This window comes from Salmo salar, chromosome 26 (genome assembly GCF_965601325.2).
Source record: "Salmo salar chromosome 26, fSalSal1, whole genome shotgun sequence".
NCBI classification, from domain to species: domain Eukaryota; kingdom Metazoa; phylum Chordata; class Actinopteri; order Salmoniformes; family Salmonidae; genus Salmo; species Salmo salar.
In genome coordinates, this window is record NC_138316.1 from 34,975,709 (window position 1) to 34,995,171 (window position 19,463).

General features: G+C 45.6%; 1 protein-coding gene across 6 annotated transcripts in view; it reads left to right on the forward strand.

Moving 5' to 3' along the window:
- The window catches only part of LOC106587750 (TP53-binding protein 1), a 42,664-nt gene that overhangs the window by 22,748 nt on the left and 453 nt on the right, over positions 1-19,463 (forward strand). For 5 of the 6 annotated variants that reach the window (XM_082969649.1, XM_082969651.1, XM_045708993.2 and 2 more), the window contains 13 exons: positions 2,050-2,154; positions 5,781-6,138; positions 6,444-6,512; positions 6,975-7,127; positions 7,280-7,503; positions 8,241-8,411; positions 9,462-9,853; positions 10,621-10,980; positions 11,944-12,102; positions 14,105-14,293; positions 14,975-15,069; positions 17,057-17,253; positions 18,986-19,122. In XM_082969649.1, the coding sequence (XP_082825775.1) occupies positions 2,050-2,154; positions 5,781-6,138; positions 6,444-6,512; positions 6,975-7,127; positions 7,280-7,503; positions 8,241-8,411; positions 9,462-9,853; positions 10,621-10,980; positions 11,944-12,102; positions 14,105-14,293; positions 14,975-15,069; positions 17,057-17,253; positions 18,986-19,122 (2,609 nt within the window). The remainder of the gene's footprint in view (positions 1-2,049; positions 2,155-5,780; positions 6,139-6,443; positions 6,513-6,974; positions 7,128-7,279; positions 7,504-8,240; positions 8,412-9,461; positions 9,854-10,620; positions 10,981-11,943; positions 12,103-14,104; positions 14,294-14,974; positions 15,070-17,056; positions 17,254-18,985; positions 19,123-19,463) is intronic. The other variant, XM_045708995.2, reaches the window with a different exon arrangement.

The window sequence follows — 19,463 nt, forward strand, 5'->3', positions numbered from 1 at the left end:
TTTGGACCGTTGTAGTTTGTTGTTGTGGACACAGAGGAACTTGAAGCTCTCAACCTGCTCCACTACAGCCCTGTCGATGAGAATGGGGGCGTGCTCTGTCCTCCTTTTCCTGTAGTCCACAATCATCTCCTTAGTCTTGGTTATGTTGAGGGATAGGTTGTTATTCTGGCACCACACGGCCAGGTCTCTGACCTCCTCCCTATAAGCTGTCTCGTCGTTGTCTGTGATCAGGCCTACCACTGTTGTGTCATCTGCAAACTTAATGATGGTGTTGGAGTTGTGCCTGGCCATGCAGTCGTGGGTGAACAGGGAGTACAGGAGGGGACTGAGCACGCACCCCTGAGGGGCCCCCGTGTTGAGGATCAGCATGGCAGATGGGTTGTTACCTACCCTTACCACCTGGGGGCGGTCCGTCAGGAAGTCCAGGATCCAGTTGCAGAGGGAGGTGTGTAGTCCCAGGATCCTTAGCTTAGTGATGAGCTTTGAGGGTAGTATGGTGTTGAACGCTGAGCTGTAGTCAATGAATAGCATTCTCACATAAGTGTACCTTTTGTCCAGGTGGGAAAGGGCAGTGTGGAGTGCAATAGAAATTGCATCATCTGTGGATCTGTTTGGGCGGTATGCAAATTGGAGTGGGTCTAGGGTTTCTGGGATAATGGTGTTGATGTGAGTCATTACCAGCCTTTCAAAGCACTTCATGGCTACGGACGTGAGTGCTACGGGTCTGTAGTCATTTAGGCAGGTTGCCTTTGTGATCTTGGGCACAGGGACTATGGTGGTCTACTTGAAACATGTTGGTATTACAGACTCAATCAGGGACATGTTGAAAATGCCAGTGAAGACACCTGCCAGTTGGTCAGCACATGCCCGGAGCACACGTCCTGGTAATCCGTCTGGCCCCGCAGCCTTGTGTATGTTGACCTGTTTAAAGGTCTTACTCACGTCGGCTACGGAGAGCGTGATCACACAGTCGCCCGGAACAGCGGATGCTCTCATGCATGTCTCAGTGTTGCTTGCCTCGAAGCGAGCATAGAAGTGATTTAGCTCGTCTGGTAGGCTCGTGTCACTGGGCAGCTCGCAGCTGTGCTTCCCGTTGTAGTCTGTAATAGTTTGCAAGCCCTGCCATATAAGACAAGCGTCGGAGCTGGTGTAGTATGATTCAATCTTAGCCCTGTATTGACGCTTTGCCTGTTTGATGGTTCATCACAGGACATAGCAGGATTTCTTGTAAGCTTCCGGGTTAGAGTCCCGCACCTTGAAAGCGGCAGCTCTACCCTTTAGCTCAGTGCGAATGTTGCCTGTAATCCATGGCTTCTGGTTGGGGTATGTACATACAGTCACTGTGGGCACGACGTCCTCGATGCACTTATTGATAAAGCCAGTGACTGATGTGGTGTACTCCTCAATGCCATCGGAAGAATCCCGGAACATATTCCAGTCTGATAGCAAAACAGCCCTGTAGTTTAGCATCTGCTTCATCTGACCATTTTTTTATAGACTGAGTCACTGGTGCTTCCTGCTTTCATTTTTGCTTGTAAGCAGGAATCAGGAGGATAGAGTTGTGGTCGGATTTACCAAATGGAGGGCGAGGGAGAGCTTTGTACGTGTCTCTGTGTGTGGAGTACAGGTGATCTAGAAGTATTTTCCCTGTGGTTGCACATTTAACATGTTGATAGAAATTTGGTAGAACTGATTTAAGTTTCCCTGCATTAAAGTCTCTGGCCACTAGGAGCACCGCCTCTGGGTGAGTGGTGAGTACTCATCCTTTTACCATGCACAGTTGAGTTGACACTCGGGTTATGAAAGTAGTTTTGAATTCGCTGGGGGGTTGCTGGTGTCAGTATCCTAGATGCCGACTCCTGCCGTTTTGCCTTCTAGTAAGGGACTGCTCAGGGGGTCTCCGCGTGTGTGTGTCTCAGGGGGTTTGGTTCTAGTATAAAGACACATTTCCGTTCATCCCCAAGGAATTGGAGAATACTGCATTGCAAGACAATTTCATGACATACTATTGGCTTGTTGTATGACCAGTGTCCCTGTCCCCCTCCCCAGCCCCTTGCCCAGCCCCTCTGTGTTCAGCAGGGTGAGGGAGGCCCACAGAAAGGTGATGGAGGACCAGGCCAAGGCCCATCCCAGTGACCCTGGAACCCCTGTCAGGTAAACAACGTGTATGGCCTCTGACATGGGTTGTGTTCATCAGGTCACAGTGTGGCACAACATTTAAAAATGTCGCGCAATGCAAACCCAAAACGAGCGTTTCTTAGTGGAAAAGTTTGGATTGTAGGCTACCTCCCAGTTTCGGACTGATCTCTTCGGTTGCATGCCTGCTGAACACTTACCTCATGTCATTTCTGATAATGATGATAAGGATAGTTCTTTTCAGCACGCCTTTGAAAACTAACGTTTTGTCTTTTAACATTTGGTGCCAAACTGAAGTATAGTTTCAGTTGATTCCCAGTATAATAGCTCCCCCTGCTGGCTGAAATGAGAGCCTAGTAATAACACAAGCCTAATGTCTATAGTACATTTACATTACATTTTAGTCATTTAGCAGATGCTCTTATCCAGAGCGACTTACAGTAGTGAATGCATACATTTCATACATTTCCCCCCCCCCCCATACTGGTCCCCAGTGGGAATCAAACCCACAACCCTGGTGTTGCAAACACCATGCTCTACCAACTGAGCCACACGGGACGTGGTGTGTGTGTGGTGTGTGTGTGTGTGTGTGTGTGTGTGTGTGTGTGTGTGTGTGTGTGTGTGTTCGCGCAGACACACACTGTTCGCGCGCACACACACACACACTGTTCGCGCACACACACACACACACTGTTCGCACAGGCGCACACACACACACACACACACACACACACACACACACTGTTCGCACACACACACACACACACTGTTCACACACACACACACACTGTTCGCGCAGACACACACACACTGTTCCTCAGAGTATCCGTTCTGTTTTAAAGTAAAACTTAAATTAAACGTAGTCTCAAATAGCAGCTTGTCCATTTTAAAAGGCGGGCAGTGGCACACATTTCAGCAAATATACGCCTGTTTCAAATAACCGCTGAGTCAAAATGAATTGTTTACGAGGTTACGATGACCTATTTACAAGGTTTCATGTTTGATTTGTTAGATTGAATAGTTCAGTAATGACTAGAAAAAGTTATGGCAGTCATCTGTTTTTATCAGCAGTAAGAAACTGCTAGCTGTTGGCTGCTAACAGCTGAGAACTGCTAGCTAACTGGCAAACACAAAAACAGTCAACTTCTGGAGTACAGAACCCTAGAAATCAGCCGATCGCATACTAGTGGCGAAAGTAAGAACTGCCAAAATTGCACAGTCAAATAGGAGAATAATTATTGTCAGGGGGGGGGATAATATTTTTTTCAAAATAGGGGCATACTAAGACAGAAATGTGACTGTGTAAATGATAACACATTAGTGCAGAAAATGAAGAACATTTATTAAAATGCTAGAAGTGAACTAACTATGCAAGTGAGCAAAAGCTGTGTGCATTAAGGAAATAGTTGTTTAGCTCAAATAGACGCCTGTCTCTAAGGCGTGTGTTGACGAAAATAGACGCCTGTCTCAACCTGTTGTGTTGAGGGATTTTAAGCAAATAAACAGCCATGCTATTAATTAAAGTTTCACGGTATGTCCGTTTGGGATCAACAAGGGACATTAATATGCTGCTCCAATCTTGTGTCCATTTGACCTTGACAGCCCTCTACCTGTCCTGTCTTTAGAATTCAGGAAGTAGGTTGAGTGTGTGCGCGTGTGAGAGAGACCTACTTCTCTGCTATTTTGGGTACCATTCATGCCCCCTCAGAGAGATGGAGGCTCTGTCTGGTTTTGGCCTGTCGAGGTGTTATAACAAAGTCTTTTTCAAGGTGTCCACACAACACACCACAGCCCTAGTTGGACCTGCTTCTCTGTCCTACCATTACAGGACTACAGAGGGAATATTGAAACCTTAACATTTGCAAAGGATGATATCAGCCCTTATATAAGTTTATATACAGCGCTTTCAGAAATTATTCAAATCCCTTGACTTTTTCCACATTTTGTTGTTACAGCTTGAATTTAAAATGTATTAAATGTATATTTTCTTGTCACCAGCCTACACACAATACCCCATAATGTCAAAGGAGAATTCAGACTTTTTACATTTTAACAAATTCATTAAAAATGAAAAGCTGAAATGTATTGAGTCAATAAGTATTCAACCCCTTTGTTATGGAAAGCCTAAATAAGTTCAGGAGTAAGAATGTGCTGAACAAGTCACATAATAAGTTGCATGGACTCACTCTGTGTGCAGTGGTGAACATGATTTTTAATGACTACCTTATCTCTGTACCCCACTCATACAATTGTCTGTAAGGTCCCTCAGTTGCGCATTGAATTTCAGACAGATTCAACCACCAGGGAGGTTTTCCAATGCCTCGCCAAGGTCACCTATTGGTAGATGGGTAAAAAAAGAAGGGGGAAAAAGCAGACATTGAATATCCCTTTGAGTATGGTGAAGTTATTAATTACACTTTGGATGGTGTATCAATACATCCAGTCACTACAAAGATATAGCTGTCCTTCCTAACTCAGTTTCCGGAGAGGAAGGAAACTGCTCAGGGATTTCACCATGGGGAGGCCAATGGTGACTTTAAAACAGTTAGTTTCATGGCTGTGATAGGAGAATACTGAGGATGGATCAACAACATTGTAGTTACTCCACAATACTAACCTAATTGACAAAGTGAAAAAAAGGAAGCCTGTACAGAATACAAATATTCCAAAACATGCATCCTCTTTGCAACAAGGTACTAAAGTAATACTGCAAAAAATGTGGCAAAGCAATTCACTTTTTGTCCTGAATACAAAGTGATATGTTTGGGGCAAATCCAATACAACACATTACTGAGTACCACTCTATTTCAAGCATAGTGCTGGCTGTTATGAGTATGCTTAAGGACTGGGCAATTTTTCAGGATAAATCATAAACGGAATGAAGCTAAGCACAGAGAAAATCCTAGAGGAAAACCTGGTTCAGTCTGCTTTCCACCAGACACTGGGAGATGAATTCAACTTTTAGCAGGACAATTACCTAAAATACAAGGCCACATCTACATCGGAGTTGCTTACCAAGAAGACTGAATGTTCCTGAGTGGCCGAGTTACAGTTTTGACTTAAATCTACGACAAGACCTGAAAATGGTTGTCTAGCGATGATCAACAACCAATTTGACAGAGCTTGAAGAATTTTGAAAATAATAATGGGCAAATGTTGCACAATCCAGGTGTGGAAAGCTCTTAGAGGCTTACCCAGAAAGACTCACAGATGTAATCACTTCCAACGGTGCTTCTACAAAGTATTGACTCAGGGGTGTGAGTACTTAAGTAAATGAGAGATGTCTGTATTTCATTTTCAAAAGTTTCAAAAAATATGTTTTCGCTTTGTCATTATGGGGTATTGTGTGTAGATGGGTGAGAAAACAAATTTATGTAATAAATTTGTATTTCCGGCTGTAACACAACAACATGTGGAATAATTTAAGGGATATGAATACTTTCTGAAGGCACGGTATATTTATATGTGCATACATGTATTTATATTAGTCCTGAAAGTGCTTTATAGTGTAGGGACTCACCCCATCCATGTGTAGCGCCCCTCTGGGTGATGCACGGTAGCCATTTTGGCTCTTGAACGCTCACCACACAATGAAAGTGGTTGATTGTGCCATTGACATAAGAAATGCCTCTCTCACCTTTCAGAGGGGAACTGTTCAGCTCACCCTCACAGCAGAAAAGCTCCCAAAAACCCTCCATCCCCTCTCCCTCCGTGGAATGCATCAGCCTCCCCAACAGCCAATCTGAGCCCCTCTCCAGCCCCCGCCAGGAAGTGAAGCGTACGTTGCCATTGGGGCTCAGAGAGAAAGAGCCTCCTGCTGAACCATCCACCCCAGGCCGTCCAGCAGTGAAAACACCACAAAAAGGCATCGCAGCTGGGGACAGAGAGCCGTGTGGGCCCCCGGAGCCATCCACACCCACCAGAGCCGTTGCCATCAAACAGAGGTCCGTGTCCCAGCAGACAAGCTTTGACAACACCATCTCTCCCAGTTCACCCAGTAAGGTAAGAGCCACTGGGTTAGCTACAAGGATATGGTTGATCATATTGCAAGGGAATAGAAAGAGATGAGATTCCTGTCCGTTATTCTTCTAGCCTAACTGCCATTTCCCTCCCTCGTTCTCTCTTTCTTTTCATCAACCTTGCTTGTCTCATCTTCTCCTGTTTTGTTGTTTCTCTCTCACTCCCTTCATCCACATTGCCTGTCTCATGTCCTGCTGTTTTGTCGTCCCCCTCCCTCTTTCTTACACTCTCTTCATCCATCCTTGCTTGTCTCATGTGTCCTTTTGCTTCCTCCTCTCTCCCTCTAGCTTTGTCAGAGAGTGGCGTCTCAGCAGACCAGTTTTGAAGCGGCTGGCCCCAGGTCTCCAGCAGCCAGCGTAAGGGTCCTTAGTTACCTCACACCTCCTGTCCTTCTTACAATGTCAAAATGGAACAATAATAACCGAATAATGTCCGAATAACAGAAACAAACCATTGTCCCTTCTGCTAGCCCCTACCCCTTAACGGTTAGCAGATCAAGATTGGCGTCCTGTTTGAAATTAAATTCATAAATTGACAATTGCTTATTGTATTTTATGATTTTATCTCTGACAGAATATAAAACTGGAGTGACCTTGTAGCAGATCAAGGGCTGAATGTATCAAACGTCTCAGGGGTGCTGATCTAGGATCAGGTCCAACCTGCCCATGTAATCTTATTCATTATGATCTCTGAGGCACAACTGATCCTAGATCAGCACTTCTGCTCTGAGATACTTGATACATACAGCCCCTGATAGGTGTAAGCGAAGAATGTGTTCTGAGGGTCAAGGGTTAACTCCACCCCCTTCTGTGTGACAGGGCGAGCCAGAGACCCCACCCTCGAGGGCAGCCGCTGGTCCCGCCCATCGCAGACACGTGCGGACCATTCAGGAAGTGCGGACGACTGTCACACGCATCATCACAGACGTGTACTACGAGGACGGGAGAGAAGTGGACCGTAAGGTCACTGAGGTGGGGACCAAGCCATTTAGCTCATAGACCTTTCAACTCTTTCTTTTTGTCATTGATTACGCCTCAGTGTGTGTGTGTGTGTGTGTGTGTGTGTGTGTGTGTGTGTGTGTGTGTGTGTGTGTGTGTGTGTGTTCCTTCTTTCTCTTCCTCAGGAGTCGGAGGAGCCGGTGGTGGACAGCCGTGTGTTGGACAGCGACATATCTCCGTGTCGCACCGGCAGCTCCATGACCTCCGGTGACCTGGGTGATGTCAGCTCTCTGTCCTCCAAAGCTTCCAGCCAGCAGCACAGCTCCGGGGGCACCAGCATAGTCACAGGCCCTGCCCAGAGGGGCCCCGACTTTATCATGCCGTCCAGCCGAGGGGCCAAGTCTGCCAGGTACTGTAATGGACATGGGTTTGAATTGGATTATAATTTTTTTTAAATGATGCATGCAGTTAATTTCCTGATCTGAATTGACCTTTTCCGTCTAGTGACTGCCTTCTGCCTTCTTGTAATGAGTGGCCCTCAGTCTTCTGTAACATGATCTATATCCATGCTCTAACACTATTTCTTGGGCTTAATCTCTGTTGTCTTCGCACGCACATTTTCACACCTGTCAACAACACAAACATCAGAGAAACAAAATAATTCCTATACTAAACAAGGGTTCAGTATCTAAGTACCCTCTTAACCATAGAAATAGAATTACTAGAAGTGACATTCTATGTCTATGCTTTTAACCACTCTTACGTGTTGACAGGCATGCATGCATATGTCAGTCTTTGACTTTGTCCACTGTCTAACTACCCCTCCGTCACAACCCCCCCAACCCAACACCCAGATAAGTTATTCTAAGATCCCCCTCTCAACACCTATGGTAAGGCCCTGTCCACAACTGCTCCCCTAGATGGACTAACCCATATGGTCACAATAGGGGTGTCCATCAGCTGCCCCATTTCTGCTGTACGGACCGTCCTTCTCTTGGTAGAACTTAGCCTGGGCATAGATCTAGGATCAGCTAACCCTCCCCCAACCCTAACCTCAACCATCATGAGGAAAAACATAAAACTGACCTTAGTTCAGCTTTTATGGGATGATTCATCCTTCACTGTCCCTCTCCTCTCTGTCTGCAGCCCCAGGAGGGGGAGTGGGCCGCAGCAGAGGGGCCACAGGGGTCAAACGGCAGGGTCAGAGTTCATGGGAGAGAGAGTTCAAGGACTCCATGGGTCGCGGGCCTTCACCCCATTGACGCCCCGTGGAAGAGCCAGGAGGGGCAGACCTCCGTCCCGCTCACCCCTGTCCAGGTGAGCCCTGTCTAGGGAGGCCACTGGAGCTGTAGTGGGTCAGAGTTTCAGAAACACCTAGTGACATCATCAAAAGCAGACATTATGTGCATGAACAAACACAACTACATCCACGCCAGCACGTACGTAGCCAATTGTGCCTTCCCAAAATAGTAATGCAACGCGAGTCAACTGGTGTGCAACACATGGACGCATGGGAGTTGGTTGCTTCCCGACATCATTCAGCGTTCTAAAACATGTGTAGGTGCGTGTATATTTTTTCCAACCTTTAGGCTTCCATTTTGAAAACAAGTCAACCTGAGATGAGACACTGAGATAGTTTAATGAAACCTTAGCATCGAGTACAGAAATTGAGAATTTAGGGTTCCTAGTTTTAGAACAAGGATCCTCCATCCTGCTGTTTCTAGAGAGCTGCAGTACCGCAGGTATTTGTTCCAGACCAGTGTTACTGTCTCTCCAATCCCACACTGTCCCTGCTGACATTATCCTTTTCCTGTCTTCACTAATCATCTCAATGCAACACAGCTGTCTCCTTTTCCTGTCTTCACTAATCATCTCAATGCAACACAGCTGTCTCCTTTTCCTGTCTTCACTAATCATCTCAATGCAACACAGCTGTCTCCTTTTCCTGTCTTCACTAATCATCTCAGTGCAACACAGCTGTCTCCTTTTCCTGTCTTCACTAATCATCTCAGTGCAACACAGCTGTCTCCTTTTCCTGTCTTCGCTAATCATCTCAATGCAACACAGCTGTCTCCTTTTCCTGTCTTCGCTAATCATCTCAATGCAACACAGCTGTCTCCTTTTCCTGTCTTCACTAATCATCTCAGTGCAACACAGCTGTCCCTGTCTAACATGTATGTTTCTTATTGACTATACGGAACCCAAACTTTAAAGCACTACTGGAATAAATATACAGTATATAGAACATGACTGGTCTGTTCCGCTGGAGGAGTAACGCTGATCTATTCTTTACATAACGTTTCTAAACATATCTGTCTGTAATGTTCAAAATGTTGATGGTGCTCTTTGTCCTATTGACTCTCTCAGGGGTGCCGGCGTCCCGCGTGCCAATGCCCGCGGCCAACCCCTGTCCTCCTCCGAGGATGAGTCCTACACCCGCCTGTGTCCCACACCGCGCATCCCAGAGAGCCCAGCGGTCCCCAGCCACTCCTCCACGTCTCTCCTCACCACCACTTCCCAAGATGAAGGCAGCCCAGCTGGGAGCAGCTTCGTGGGGCTTCGCGTGGTGGCCAAGTGGTCCAGCAATGGCTACTTCTACTCAGGCCGCATCACCAAGGACCTGGGCGAGGGGCGTTACCGGCTGCTCTTCGATGACAGCTATGAGTGCGAGGTCACGGGCAAGGACATCCTGCTGTGCGACCCCATCCCCCTGGACACTGAGGTCACGGCACTGCTGGAGGACGAGTACTTCAGCACAGGTGATTCCGCGTTCAAAACAACTGGGAACTCTGAAAAATATGAGGTCAAATCATGACGTCAGTGATCTTCAGGTCGGAAAGTCGGAGCTCTAGAAAGAGACCTGAGTTCCTGAGTTGGAATGACCGTTCAAATCCATTTTTCCCAGTCCAAGCTAGTTTTTTTCCCTCGTTCCCAGTAGTTTTGAAAGCAATAAAGTCGGAAGTCAGAGAGTTCCCAGTTGTTTTGAACGCAGCATGAGAAGGGGAAGAGAGAGGACAGATTGTTTACATTCCCAAAGTTTCCACTTGAACAATCCCTGACATGGATTTAAAAGCATATGATTGGTTTGGTGTAAGCATTAACTGGAGGAAGTTTCTCCCATGGTTAAACGCATGACAGGGAGTGTGAAAACACGTGGAGAATCTGGACGCAGGACAGGAGAGGAGAGAAGGGGGTTGGAATGGGTTTGGAGTGGAGGATAGAAAAAGAAGACAATTCGAGTCTCAACACAGACCCATGGCTGAGAAGAGGTCAGGCTGTCCTAGGTCACTGGAAACTCATTTCCCTTCATGTGGTTGGACCTTTTCCCATTTCTGTCTTTAAATGGAAAAGAAGCTCCGGCACATTGGTGATCCTGACTCTACAAATGTAATGGATCTTCAGTGGAGTGTTAACATCAGTGTACTGTAGTCTCTCTTCAATTGACTGTTGTTTTTCTCCATGTAGCTGATATGATGCAAATTTGACTGCATTTCAACCCTTCTCTGTCTTTGCCTTGTCTCCCCAGGTCTAGTGAAGGACTACAAGAAGGAGGGCGAGGACTTGTTCTACAGTGTGGAGAAGCAGGGCCAGACTACAGCCACTACAGCTGTAGAGAGGGAGGGCCAGACTACAGCCACTACAACTGTAGAGAGGGAGGGCCAGACTACAGCCACTACAACTGTAGAGAGGGAGGGCCAGACTACAGCCACTACAACTGTAGAGAGGGAGGGCCAGACTACAGCCACTACAGCTGTAGAGAGGCAGTGGTACAGCCGCAGTTCTGTCATCCTGACCATGGAGCAGGGCAACAGGCTGAGAGAACAGTACGGCCTGGGGCCCTACGAGCCCGCCACACCCCTGGCCAAGGCCTCTGACATCAGCCTGGGTAAGACAACCACAAAGCTTTGAGGATTGACTGAGTGAGAAACATATAGCCGTGCCCTGGCGAGAACCACAAGTACCCTTTCCACACTGAGCCGAGCTGTACTGCACTGGCCTGGTTACGCTAACACAATATGTGCTAGAATTCTTCTGGAAAGGACCATGTGAAACTAAATGATTGGACCTAGCACAGTAGCATCCCACTGCTGGCTTGCTTCTGAAGCTAAGCAGGGTTGGTCCTGGTCAGTCCCTGGATGGGAGACCAGATGCTGCTGGAAGTGGTGTTGGAGGGCCAGTAGGAGGAACTCTTTTCTCTGGTCTAAAAAAATAATAAAAAATATCCCAATGCCCCAGGGCAGTGATTGGGGACATTGCCCTGTGTAGGGTGCAGTTTTTCGGATGGGACGGTAAACGGGTGTCCTGACTCTCTGTGGTCACTAAAAGATCCCATTGCACTTATCGTAAGAGTAGGGGTGTTAACCCCGGTGTCCTGGCTAAATTCCCAATCTGACCACCTAATCATCCCCAGCTTCCAATTGGCTCATTAATCTCCACTCCTCTCCCCTGTAACTATTCCCCAGGTCATTGCTGTAAATGAGAATGTGTTCTCAGTCAACTTACCCGGTTAAATAAAAACACTACAGTCTGGGTTGGCTTGGCATGATAATGTTAAAATGGTATAATGTGAGCACTGCCCAATAAGGAAATATATTACATTACTCCTCTTAAGTTTGAGTTGAGTCATCTCTACGTTTCACATAGCTTGATAAAGACTCCCAAGTCTCTGTGAAAACAGTGATTCCTTCATACAGGAAGAATCTGCTAGAGTGTTTCATCAAACAGAAGTGGGGTTAAATGTTAGTGTCATTTCCGTGTCAAGTGTGATGACGTGTGACATTGCTGTGCCCGCCCCCACAGATTGAAGTAGAGATCTAATGAGTACATTCTATGGCGCTGTCCTCCACAGATAACCTGGTGGAGGGGAAGAGGAGACGCAGGGGGATCACAGGGGGGGCCAGCCCCCTCACCCCTGGCCCCTCTGGGAAGAGGAAGCTGATCAGCTCTGAGGACAGGGACAGGACTCCGGCTAAGCGAGGCCGCAGAGGGGGAGGGGGAGCCAGAGCCGGTACGGAGACCTAGTCACCCTAACCTTGACACCATACCTGAACCCTGACCCTACACCTAACCTCTGTGTCCAAGCCTGAATTCTCAACTGTAACCTCTAACATTTAGGTTCAACTTAAATGTCAACCCAAAACCTAAAATGCCCAACTCTAACCCCAGGCTTTTTAACACTAAGCCACAGCCCTAACCTCAACCCCAGTCTATTTAACACTAAGCCACAGCCCTAACCTCAACCCCAACCTTTTTAATACTAAGCCACAGCCCTAACCTCAACCCCAACCCCAGTCTTTTTAATACTAAGCCACAGCCCTAACCTCAACCTCAACCCCAGTCTTTTTAACACTAAGCCACAGCCCTCACCTCAACCTCAACCCCAGTCTTTTTAACACTAAGCCACAGCCCTCACCTCAACCTCAACCCCAGTCTTTTTAACACTAAGCCACAGCCCTAACCTCAACCCGTCTTTTTAACATTAAGTCACAGCCCTAACCTCAACCCCAGTCTTTTTAACACTAAGTCACAGCCCTAACCTCAACCCCGTCTTTTTAACATTAAGCCACAGCCCTAACCTCAACCCGTCTTTTTAACACTAAGTCACAGCCCTAACCTCAACCCGTCTTTTTAACATTAAGTCACAGCCCTAACCCCAACCCCAGTCTTTTTAATACTAAGCCACAGCCCTAACCTCAACCTCAGAGCATAGATCACTGAGCAAACCACACAGACCTGACCCCAGAACAGTGGACTGAGAGCCCTTGGTGATGGTTTGGATAGGTGGAGGCATTTTATACATTCTAGAAATGTATTTCTATATTGATTAACATAATTGGTCTCAGTGGGGTGCAGAATTTTTAGACTGCTGCAATGTACATTTTAACTATTAATACAATTGGTTTTAGTCAGTATTGGTAGTTTTTAATTCTGAATGTAATTATGAACTATAAGAGCAGGGCACACATTGAAATTGTAATGTTTTTTTTAACACAAACATTTTTTAATAAAGATTTGGATATTTGAAATGACTTTCTGTAAAGAGTATTCTTAGTATTGCTAGCTCTCTATAGAGATTACAGTATATAACCAGTCATAAAGCCGTTGAGTTTGTATTCAGACCCACATACATTTTTGACTGCCACAGTGCACTGCAACCACCACCCTCCTTATAATATACTAATATATGCCATTTAGCAGACGCTTTTATCCAAAGCCACTTAGTCGTGCGTGCATACTGCATACATTTTACGTACGGGGTGGCAGGTAGCCTGGTGGTTAGAGTGTTGGACTAGTAACCGAAAGGTTGCAAGATCGAATCCCTGAGCTGACAAGGTAAAAAATATGTCGTTCTGCCCATGAACAAGGCAGTTAACCCGCTGTTCCTAGGCCGTCATTGTAAATAAGAATTTGTTATTAACTGACTTTCCTAGTTAAATAAAAGGTCAAATAAAAATCTCTATATTTTTAAAACGGGTGGTCCTGGGAATTGAAACCACTATCCTGGCGTTGCAAGTGCCATGCTTTACCAACGGAGCGACAGAGGACCTTAGGCTGAGTTGGTATGTGAATAACTACTAATAGACTTGGTGTTGGTCCACATGTGTGAAGGAAACAGGTAAAGGTGTGTTTTTATATTATCCACTGGATATTTGCTTAGAGGGGTGTCTTTCCATAAACCTTTCACCCCTTTGAACCACGCATGGATCCCAAAAACTTGTTTTGAGTGACGGCAGACAATGTTTCATGACATTGAGAGAAGTGTCAAGTCAAACCTGTTTTCCTGTAGTTGTTTGAAGGGCTGAACCTCATGTTTTACTGCACCGGTGGTGTTTGTGTTCTTCCTCAGTCTGTTATGAAGCTCTTTTTCTTCATAGACCTTTTCTTTCTTGAAATACACAATTCCAGCTGTTTCATTGATGGTTTCTAATTTCTGCTGTCTCTATTTCTCTCTCTCTGTGTATGTGTCTCTGATTGGGTGTCTGTATGTGTCCATCCATTTCTCTCCACAGGTCAGCGGGTTGGTGTGTGTAACACCTCAGGCAGTGGCACCGACCTGCCCTGGGACCATAGTGACCTGGCGGAGACTCACGGCCCGCTGCCCCAGAGTGCATCTCTCTTCCTGGGCTTTGCCTTCATGCTGACCGCATCATCAGAGAGCGACCGCCAGACCAACCAGCCAATAAGCGATGGCGAGGAGGGTGAGAAGGCTATGGCCCAATCCCAAATCTACCCCTAAACCCTACGTCCTTGTGGAGATGGTAGAGGATTTGATTGGTATAGGCCAGATGGAGTTTCACCATATTGCTTATCAGAGGACAGGGTGGAGGTACAGTACTATCAAATTGCAAACACCTCTCAAATCCAGTCAGATCTCCACGTGCATAGGGTCTAGGGGTCAATTCTGGATGGGACCCTTGTGTAGTCCCAGACAGTGGAACACCCCTTAAAGGGATAGTTCATTCCAGTTTTCAAATGATACATTGTCTTTTGGGGGTGCACAACATTGAAATCTTTGCCTTTTTGGGGGAGCCCCACATTTATATTTTAATTATTATGGGGTCTCTAATTTGTTGTCCATTCCAATATTAAAGTTTGACAGATATTCATAAATCGGCGGAATCCTAACTTTGAGACTTTGGTGTTAATAATTAATTGATGTCAATGGGAAACTTGCAAGAAAAAATGTACCGAGCATGTGGATCTCAAGTAAGAATTCTGCCCAGGAATCTGGTTAGGCAAAGGTCTTCCACAGTGGTCTGTGCAGCCTCAATGAAATGTATTTAATTAATTTAAGACACACCGACATCTTTTTTTGTTTATCTAAATATCTCTCTATGATTGTGTATGTTATGTTTTATGTTGTCCTTTCCCTCCAATAGAGTATGTGCAGACGGCCCCCTATCACAAACGCTACACTGAGACCCAGCTGGAGGCCGGAGCAGGCTTCATCCTCCACGACTTCAATGAGGAACAGGTGACATGGAACACCCATAGAGATAGAATTACTAGACGGGACAAAGCCTCTCATTTCACTGCAATTCTATTTCTATGAGCACACTTCTACAGCCATGTCAGTTCTCATGGGATATGGAGAGAGAAGCGACAGTAGGGAGGCATTACTTTATGTAGGCACACTACATCCTCTGCACCTACAGTTGAAGTTGGAAGTTTACATATACTTAGGTTGGAGTCATTAAAACTTGTTTTTCAACCACACCACAAATTTCTTGTTAACAAACTATAGTTTTGGCAAATCGGTTAGGACATCGACTTTGTGCATGACACAAGTCATTTTTCCAACAATTGTTTACAGACAAATTTTCACTTATTCACTGTATCACAATTCCAGTGGTCAGAAGTTTACATACACTAAGTTGACTGTGCATTTAAACTGCTTGGAAAATTCCAGAAAATTATGTCATGGCTTTAGAAGCTTTTTATAGGCTAATTGACATACTTTGAGTCAATTGGAGGTGTACCTGTGGATGTATTTCAAGGCCTACCTTCAAACTCAGTGCCTCTTTGCTTGACATCATGGGAAAATCAAAAGAAATCAGCCAAGACCTCAGAAGAAAAAAAATTGTAGACCACAAATCTGGTTCATCCTTGGGAGCAATTTCTGCCTGAAGGTACCACGTTCATCTGTACAAACAATAGTTCGCAAGTATAAACACCATGGGACCACGCAGCCGTCATACCGCTCAGGAAGGAGATGTGTTCTGTCTTCTAGAGATGAACGTACTTTGGTGAGAAAAGTGCAAATCAATCCCAGAACAACAGCAAAGGACCTTGTGAAGATGCTGGAGGAAACAGGTACAAAAGTATCTATATCCACAATAAAACGAGCCCTATATCGACATAACCTGAAAGGCCGCTCAGCAAGGAAGAATGACTGGCCTCCCTGTGGCTCAGTTGGTAGAGTTGGTAGAGCATGGTGTTTGCAACGCCAGGGTTGTGGGTTCGATTCCCATGGGGGGCCAGTACAAAAAATATATATATATATATATATATATGCATGAAATGTATGCATTCACTACTTACTGTAAGTCACTCTGGATAAGAGCATCTGCTAAATGACTAAAATGTAAATGTAAAAATGAAGAAGCCACTGCTCCAAAACTGCCATAAAAAAGCCAGACTACGGTTTGCAACTGCATATGGGGACAAAGATTGTACTTTTTTAAGAAATGTCCTCTGGTCTGATGACACAAAAATAGAACTGTTTGGTCATAATGACCATTGTTATGTTTGGAGGAAAAAGGGGGAGGCTTGCAAGCCGAAGAACACCATCCCAACCGTGAAGCACGGGGGTGGCAGGATCATGTTGTGGGGGTGCTTTGCTGCAGGAGGGACTGGTGCACTTCACAAAATAGATGGCAACATGAGGAAGGAAAATGATGTGGATATATTGAAGCAACATCAAGACATCAGTCAGGAAGTTAAAGCTTGGTCTCAAATAGGTCTTTCAAATGCTTGGGGTCATTGTCCATACTTCCAAAGTTGTGGCAAAATGGCTTAAGGACAACAAAGTCAAGGTATTGGAGTGGCCATCACAAAGCCTTGACCTCAATCCTATAGAAAATGTGTGGGCGGAACTGTAAAAGAGCGTGCGGGAAAGGAGGCCTACAAACCTGACTCAGTTACACCAGCTCTGTCAGGAGGAATGGGCCCTCTACTATTATTCTGACATTTCACATTCTTAAAATAAAGTGGTGATCCTAACTGACCTAAGACAGGGATTTTTTACTAGGATTAAATGTCAGGAATTGTGAAAAACTGAGTTAAATGTATTTGGCTAAGGTGTATGTAAACTTCTGACTTGAACTGTATATGTCACAGGAGGTAGTGCACTTGCTCTGTAAACAAAGGGTCCCTGGTTCAAGTTCCATTTCAGCAGTTCATTCAATTTCTAATATTGCCCATCCTGAAGTGTCCCCTCTTGTGATTCCCTTCCTCCGCAGTGCAAGGCGGCCTATCAGAGCCTGCTGATCACCGACCAGCATAGCCGAACCAGGAAGTACCTGCTGTGTGTGGCCAGTGGCGTGCCGTGTGTGTCTCACATCTGGGTGAGGGACTGTTGCAAGGAGGGCAAGCTGCTCAACTACAGGAACTACCTGCTGCCCGCCGGAGTGGGCCCTGACGAGCGCATAGTGGAATGGTGGGGATTGTAGTTGTTTATATCCAAAAATTGTCAGACTACACCTGTCCCTATCATATCCACCTCTACGCAGACGACACCATTCTGTATACTTCTGGCCCTTCTTTGGACACTGTGTTAACTAACCTCCAGACGAGCTTCAATGCCATACAACACTCCTTCCGTGGCCTCCAACTGCTCTTAAATGCAAGTAAAGCTAAATGCATGCTCTTCAACCGATCGCTGCCTGCACCTGCTCGCCTGTCCAGCATCACTGCTCTGGACGGTTCTGACTTAGAATATGTGGACAACTACAAATACCTAGGTGTCTGGTTAGACTGTAAGCTCTCCTACCAGGCTCACATCAAACATCTCCAATCCAAAGTTAAATCTAGAATTGGCTTCCTATTTCGCAACAAAACATCCTTCACTCATGCTGCCAAACATACCCTCGTAAAACTGACCATCCTACCGATCCTCGACTTCGGCGATGTCATTTACAAAATAGCCTCCAATACCCTACTCAACAAACTGGATGCAGTCTATCACAGTGCCATCCGTTTTGTCACCAAAGCCCCATATACTACCCACCACTGCGACCTGTACGCTCTCGTTGGCTGGCCTTCGCTTCATAATCGTCGCCAAACACATTGGCTCCAGGTCATCTACAAGACCCTGCTAGGTAAAGTCCCCCCTTATCTCCGCTCACTGGTCACCATAGCAGCACCCACCTGTAGCACGCGCTCCAGCAGGTATACCTCTCTGGTCACCCCCAAAGCCAATTCCTTTGGTCGTCTCTCCTTCCAGTTCTCTGCTGCCAATGACTGGAACAAACTATAAAAATCTCTGAAACTGGAAACACTTATCTCCCTCACTAGCTTTAAGCACCAGCTGTCAGAGCAGCTCACAGATCACTGCACCTGTACATAGCCCATCTATAATTTAGCCCAAACAACTACCTCTTCCCCTACTGTATTTATTTATTTATTTAGCTCCTTTGCACCCCATTATTTCTACTTTGCACTTTCTTCCACTACAAATCTACCATTCCAGTGTTTTACTTGCTATATTGTATTTACTTTGCCACCATGGCCTGTTTTGCCTTTACCTCCCTTATTTTTCTACTGTATTATTGACTGTATGTTTGTTTTACTCCATGTGTAACTCTGTGTTGTTGTATGTGTCGAACTGCATTGCTTTATCTTGGCCAGGTCGCAATTGTAAATGAGAACTTGTTCTCAACTTGCCTACCTGGTTAAATAAAGGTGAAATAAAAAAATATATAGGAATATTAATGCAGGCACTTTAAGTCGGCCCTCTCAACTGATACAAATGTAAACACTGGTAGTCTACTATTATAATGGCATCCACAGTATCAAACACATTTTATAAAACCCTTTTAACAACAGCAGTTGTCACAAAGTGCTTTACAGATACCCAGCCTAAAACCCCTAAGAGCAAGCAATGCACAAGCACAGTGGCTAGGAAAAACTCCCTTGAAAGACAGGAACCTATGAAGAAACCAGGCTCTGAGGGGTGGCCAGTCCTCTTCTGGATGTACCAGGTTGAGATCTTAAGAGTACTTGTGCCAGATGTTGAACCGTTCCTAGATGACCAGCAGGTCAAAACAAATAACCACAGTGGCTATAGAGCAACAACAGTCATGCATTCAAAGTGAACAAAACACTTCAAGAATGAATATGGTCCTGGTGCTGAGGGGAATGCATTGAGTGCTTTTGTTTATTTTGATCAGGCATCCGCGCTGCAGCCCGTTTAAGGCCCTGCGGGTCCTGTTGGTATTTGAGGAGCCGGCGGAGCTGTGGTCTGAGCTGCTGATGATGAGTGGAGCTTCCTCTGTGAGACAGCACCAAGCAGAAAAGGACAGCTCTGGTACGTACAGTACAATACATGATCTAGCACTGTGCTTGAAAATGAACTATCAAAACAAACATGTTGGTGTGTCTGTATGGTAACACCCCTAACACTTATTAACCCTGAAGGTCACGGGTTCAATCCACCTTTTCCCCTCGGTTTGTGTTCTACATCCCCCCTCTGTTTGTTACATTATTGTCAAGCTAATGTTTCTAATCTTGATCCCTACGCAACAAGTAGTTCAAGATGATCACTAGGTAACATTCTAGAGTAAAAGCCAAAAAGATGACCATTGAGTAGAGACAAATGCATGTTCTGGATGTCTGCTTTCATAATGTGTCTTATGTTTGCGTTAACAG